Below are 6,411 nucleotides of genomic sequence, written 5' to 3'. Positions count from 1 at the left end.
TGAACAGCCAGTTCAACCATGTTAACCAATTTAACTCTCACAAGCCTAAAATTAAAAAAAAACACTAATATTAAACTTTGTTTGATTCACTAAAAAGAATCATTTGGGAGACTTCATTGGCTCTGCTGTATGGTTGTGATTCGCTAAAAGAAACTGACCCATAAGAGTCAATCGTGACTCTGAACGTCATGTTTATGTTTATTTTTTTTAATGCAACTCAGTCCCCAACACTACTATATAAGCACAAGAGTAACCAAACTACGATTTGGTTTAGAGTTTCACAAGCAATCAAAACTCACAGCATTTTCAGGATGGAAAATGTAGGAAGCAGGGGAGTTGTCCACGATGATGACGTTCCTGAGCTCTCTCCCGAGACGACTAAGGTCTTTGACGTAGTTCCCTCTGTGGAAAACGCAGGATTCCCGGAAGAGTCGCACCCGAAACACACCCCACTGGTCCAGCAGATCAGCCACCGGGTCAGCATACTGAAGCACACACAGATACAACAGACACTTACAAAAATGTTCAAGGAGGATCTTCAAGCTGCTTAACAGTCGAGTCACTGTAGAATCATACAGCTGCTCCCTGCAACAAATACAAATACAAAACAGAGAAAAAGCAAGCTGCTAAGGCAACGTAACACTATTTCCATGTCTATGCAAATGAAAATGTCTACAATGAGGACTGCAAGGAAACCTACAAACCATAGTCAGATATGTGCCTGTCAGTAAGAAAGCTTGCTATTAAAGCCAATGAGCCATAATGTTCTCGATATAAGACACAGAAGCAACCAAGACACGTGATCTAAACTACAACGGGCCGCATACATTCTCAACAGCTATTGTATCACTAACAGGTATGAGAAGAACAAAACACATCGGAGACATCGGCTACAGATACAGCGACAAATGAAACTTCACAGCGTATCGTAAAAGCGGCCAAACTCAAACAATGTGAGCTTTCAAAGGTGCCCATCAATGGCTTCATAACTGCTACAGAATACACTAGAGCATTTATAATTGCTCATACATACACATCTTCAGCAATCTGATGTCAGTGTAATATGAAACCTGTGCATGTTTCCATCAGTACTGTACCTGATGCACTGTGCCGTCGATCTCCACTGGGACGATGAAATCAGCGTTGCTAATGGGCTGTGAGAAAGAAACAAATGCAACACAGACGAGTTATGACACAGCTTCAGATGGGAGACAAGTGTAAAGGAAGCGACCCAACTAAACCCACCCAAACTTTCACATGCTTTCTAAAATATCCTTCCAATAAAGTACGTATTAAATTGAAGACTAAACACTTATCTTCTTGCATACTCATGTTTTAGTGACAGCAACTATTAAACATTATTCCAAACAACTTATACATGACAGTTGCTAACATGCATTTTCTGTGAATCATAGCTTCTCTCATGCTTTGTCTTTCTTATAATGAAAATAAATCCTCCAGTGAGCTTTTTAGTCACTTCTACTATCTTAAAATATTACACAACAATAAACTAACAACAGCTGATAAACATGTTGACTGCAATCAGAGATTATTGATGCGTGATAAGCTCTATTTAGTTATATTTTGCATTAGCAAAATGAAAGTGCAGTGATAAACAGCAGAGGGCGTCCGTGCTCTTTCAACACAAACCTGCCTAATCAAATATTAATAATCCAGTGTGAGGGAAGATTGAGAACTGCACACTTCACTGACATGTGAAATAGTGTCAAATTAATTGAACAGTTTGAGCTTCAAGACAAAAAAAAAAAAATCCAGTATCATATTTGGTATATCAGGCTTTTATGGCTCATACTATGACTCATGGACTTTTTGTTTATTCGGAGGCCCAAAATATATTACAGTTACTCACATTTTAACAAAACAAAACAAAAATATACGGACAATTTTATGGACAATTAGGTAAACATAAGTTGTTTCAGTTCACTTAAGTGTTCATCTTGAAATATTACCAACAATAAAAAAAGTTATATCGTTTACTTTATAAAAATCATAAAAGATTTAACAGCAAAAAGACACGCTTAACATGACCTGAAGTGGGATGTTTTTAGAATGATACTTAAATGCCTTTTACATGCTACAACAAAAAAAAAAAAATGAACTATTTCAATCAGATGGCCAAAGGTTTTTTCAAACAGTTTTTTCAGTAAAGTTCTGATCATGTTGATAATTTAGAGTAGGGCTGTGCGATATGGACAAAAAAAACCTATCGCGATTTCTTTGATCAATTTTGCGATTTCGATTTTAATCACGATTTTGACACACACAGACATGCTTTATGCAGTGTGAACGCTCTGATCCGTTAATATGGGCGCGGACAAAATACGCACATCAGACGTAGTGTGTGAACCTGGGGTTACGTTTGTATGCCCGCCCGGTCTGTTCTGTTCTCGTGCTCCATTTAGGCGCGCTGCATTCTGATTGGTTCGGATAGCATACTGCGGGAGGTCGGGGGCGCGGAAAATCGTGCTATAAAGCGATTTAGAAATCGCGCAAGCTCAAATCGCGATTTTATGACGATTTCGATTAATCGCACAGCCCTAATTTAGAGGCCTTAATATTTTGTGTATTAAATATGATACAATAGGCTTTAAAGGGTTGAAACTCTCATTTATAAACAAACTACCCCATACCAGTGTTATTTTAGTATCACTCAGATACTATTATAGTTTTATTGATATTTTGATACAGTTTTTACTTTTATAGTTTGTTTTCATTTTAATTTTAGTTAATCCTTTAGTAATTTTGTTGTGTGTTTGTCATTTTTAATAGTTTTTGTTTTTTATGTCTATATAGTTTTTCTTAAATGTTATTTCTGTTTACATTTTAGGTATGAAGTTCATTAAAATGAGAAATTCTCCCTTGGCAACAAGCTGAAACGAAAGTTTATTTTATTTTATTTCAATTAACAAAATATTTTAATGGTTTTAATTTTTAGTTTCAGTTTTATTTAACTATAAAAACCCTGCCCCAGACTAAATGTCTGAGCTTCATTCACAGATCAAATTGCTGAAAAGCTCAATACTGAGTTTCACAATTAGTGTTGCTCTTCAACTCTCCTCCTACTAGCAGCAGAGACAAATGAGCCCTGACCGGGCCGTCACAGGAAGCTCTGCCCGCATGCACATACATCCCGGACACAAAATAGGTCACAGTGGGTCAGTGTCACCGAGCAAATTACAGATAGAAGTCACAGTTACATTGCATCTGTAGTTCATCCCTGGTTGTTTTTGTTTGGGAAATAGCTGAAAAAGATCTGAACTAGTTTCAACAGGCAATCATTTATGAATTACCTTAAATGAGCTGTGCACCAGAGTCTCATCCAAGTCTATTACCACACACTTCTTCCCATAGTCATTTATGTTAACCTCAGGGAGGAGGTACTTCTCTGGAGGCTGTGAAAATGCAAAACAGAGAGAGTAAACATGATGAACATGGAGTAACTTCAGCATAATGAGTAAGAAATGAGGAACGGGCACGGTTCCCAACCATCTACACAAATTGTAAGGGACAGCTTCGGGCATTTTAGGAAGTGTGTTTCCTGAGCTGCACAGATGACACTCACGCAGCAACATCCCAGCTCTTCCGAGCGGAAGTGGAAAGGATTACAGCCGTGTGTTGGGGATTAAAAGGTTTTTCACACATTAATCAGAGATGCAGGATAGGTAAGGTTAGAGAGTGAGAGAGTGACTTCAGCACTGGCTGCCTGTATGAAATCCCATCACTTTATTTATAAGCTGCGGGTGAATGGGTCCCTCTCTTGATCCAGTTCTCTAATCCTCACTGCACCGTCTCAATACAAGCGGAGGCAATCTTGTTATAGAGGGAGGCAGTATGCTGTCGAGTCCATCTAATCTAAATCCCTGTCTTTTTAATTGGATGAATCAAGCTTAAGAGGAACCGCTGGAGTGCAGTCATGATCCTGGTCCGAACTGTTGAATGAACACAGAAAGACACTAGAACACTTACAGTTCGGCTCGACGTGAATTCCTAGTCAGCACACAAACAACAGATCAGCAAATCAGAAACATCATTCTGTGGATAGAGTGATTGCTACTAAAATCTCATGGCGAAATCATTAAGGGACTGATCATGAGATCTGACCTTCCCAAGTGGACTTAAACAGCCTACCACTGAGATTAACAGCGGAACAGACACACTAAATCATTATCAATCAAAGATCGCAGATAATCGGCAAACCCATTTTTGAGCCTTTTGAATGGAGAAGTGTGTCATTTTGTACTTTCATCAATATCATAACATAAAAGAAAAAGCTATAAGGAAGCCATTTGTAGGTTGATTTCCAAAAAGGTAAAAACCAAGACTTAATAAGGCTGGCCTAGCTGACAGATTTTTGAATGAAACTAATCTTTGTACACTACCGTTCAAAAGTTTAGGTTCCGTAAGATTTTATAAATGTTTTTGAAAGAAGTCTCTTATCCTCACCAAGGCTGCTTGCTTATTTTATCAAAAATACAGTTAAAACAGTAATATTATGGAAAACTGTTTTCTATTTGAATATACTTTAAAATGTAATTTATTCTGCTGAATTTGTCAGGATTCTTTAATGCATAGAAAGTTCAAAAGAACAGCATTTATTTAGAATTGAAATATTTTGTATAATTTCATACTGTCACTTTTGACCAATTTAATGCATCTTTACAGGATAAAAGTATAAATGTCTTTTTTTTTTCTTTTTTTTAATCTTACTGACCCCCAAAATTTTGAACTTTTGTTGAAAATTATGAGGCAGCTTTGATGAATTCTCCAAAAAATTCTTTAAGTCTTCAAAACATCCGTAACATTATGTTAAACAATGAACCAACCAGTAATGTTTTGCATCGTATGGCAAAGTTTTCCAACAAAATTTTCCAATAAAAAACATGTGTTTTTTAAATTTATTTCGCTACATTATAGCTGTAAAATTTTGAGCTTGTTTCAAAGTTTTATTCTGAATTTATAGTTATATTTCATAAAAATATAAAAATGCATTGCTAACAATGGGCCGGTGAAAATACTGACAGGGCAAGTTTAAATATAAAATGTACTGTTGGGCCCTGTAAACACTTTGGTGCTAATGCTGAAAATTTTGCTCAGCGCCTTTAAATGGATTAGAATACAGTGGAAAAACACTTGCATTATCAAATCAGAAATAGTCATACTCCCAATAGTTAAAAAGGAGGAGGGTGGGCATAGCCAACACATGTTGCTAAATGCCTTATCCCAAAACTGTGTGGAAAAACGGTGCATGCAAGCATCCATCAGGCAAAGTGCATTACTGTCCACAGAGCCGCTTCAAAAGCCGATTCGAGTGTACTGTGGTGCTGTGCTCCATGCGGCATGCGAGAGCAGACACAGACAGACGGCACGGAGTGGAGTGGAATCATACATACACTGGGGATAGGGATGACCTCAACCTGGTCACACTGGGTCATGGTGAGAGATGAAGACAGAGGAAACAAACAGGAGAGGAAATGAGGTGCTGAACCACAAGACAAACGGATAATAACTCAGACAAATGTGATACAGTCTACACAGAAAAAGAGAGAGACAGTTGTGATGACTTCTGTTCAACATCAGCAAAACACACATGATGCTGAGACGCAGAAGAAGCAGAGGCCTTGAATAGTCTCTGAATCAATACGCATCTGATTGACTGTAATCACTCCCCGTATGAAGAGGATGTTTGGGCGTCTCACCTTTGGTGGAGCTCCGTTCTCCTCCACAGGCGGGGGCAGAGGGCTGCTGTTGTTGTTGGGGGTGGTGGGGGGCTCGGCATCGTAACTTCTCAGGCAGCAGAACAATGAGCTGAAGATGCTGCGAGTCCTCTTCTTCTTCAGACTGCTGTTAGACAGCGAAACTGACAAAAAAGCAGACAGAGAGAACACATTGAACACAGTTTAAACACATGACTGCAATAATAATTCACTAGGGATGCAGCTTGTTTTTTATTTCAGGTCGTCATTTATAATAAATTCATGTAATTTACATCAGTTAACTTTTTGCTGTACATTAATGATTTGAATAATGATTAAACTTCAAATATTTACAATACCACACTAGTTACTGGACAATCATAGAGATTTTTTATTTTATTTTGAAAAACACTGCTAAATGAACTCTTTAAACATTTGTTATATTGTGAAATATTGCAATTTAAAATAATGTTTTCGTTTTGAACATATTTTTAAATGCATTTTATGAATTTTCAGCAGTCTTCAGCACCACGTGATCCTTCAGAAATCATTCTAATATGCTCAAGAAAAAAATCCTTATTATCAATGTTGAAAATGTTGTGCTGCTTATTGTGAAATTTTTTTCCAGGATTCTTTGATGAATAGAAAGCTAAAAAAAAAAAAAAACAGTTTTTTGAAATAGGCCTACATTCCTTTT

The 6,411-nt window shown here is 37.3% G+C and overlaps 1 protein-coding gene across 2 annotated transcripts in view; it reads right to left on the bottom strand.

Annotated features, from left to right (window-relative positions):
• Positions 1 to 263: 263 nt before the first annotated feature.
• Positions 264 to 6,411, bottom strand: part of LOC107718102 (CTD small phosphatase-like protein) — a 10,264-nt gene continuing 4,116 nt past the window's right edge. Inside the window, exons 2-6 of one of the 2 annotated variants that reach the window (XM_016525052.1) lie at positions 5,718 to 5,878; positions 5,412 to 5,444; positions 3,312 to 3,413; positions 1,098 to 1,154; positions 264 to 485 (exon numbers count right to left, since the gene is read on the bottom strand). In XM_016525052.1, the coding sequence (XP_016380538.1) occupies positions 279 to 485; positions 1,098 to 1,154; positions 3,312 to 3,413; positions 5,412 to 5,444; positions 5,718 to 5,878 (560 nt within the window). In that variant the 3' untranslated portion in view covers positions 264 to 278. The remainder of the gene's footprint in view (positions 486 to 1,097; positions 1,155 to 3,311; positions 3,414 to 5,411; positions 5,445 to 5,717; positions 5,879 to 6,411) is intronic. The other variant, XM_016525054.1, reaches the window with a different exon arrangement.

This window comes from Sinocyclocheilus rhinocerous, unplaced genomic scaffold (assembly GCF_001515625.1).
Source record: "Sinocyclocheilus rhinocerous isolate Xijiao unplaced genomic scaffold, SAMN03320098_v1.1 scaffold480, whole genome shotgun sequence".
Taxonomy (NCBI): domain Eukaryota; kingdom Metazoa; phylum Chordata; class Actinopteri; order Cypriniformes; family Cyprinidae; genus Sinocyclocheilus; species Sinocyclocheilus rhinocerous.
Note: the sequence above shows the minus strand (reverse complement) of the source record. Positions and strands in the feature narration are given on the sequence as shown.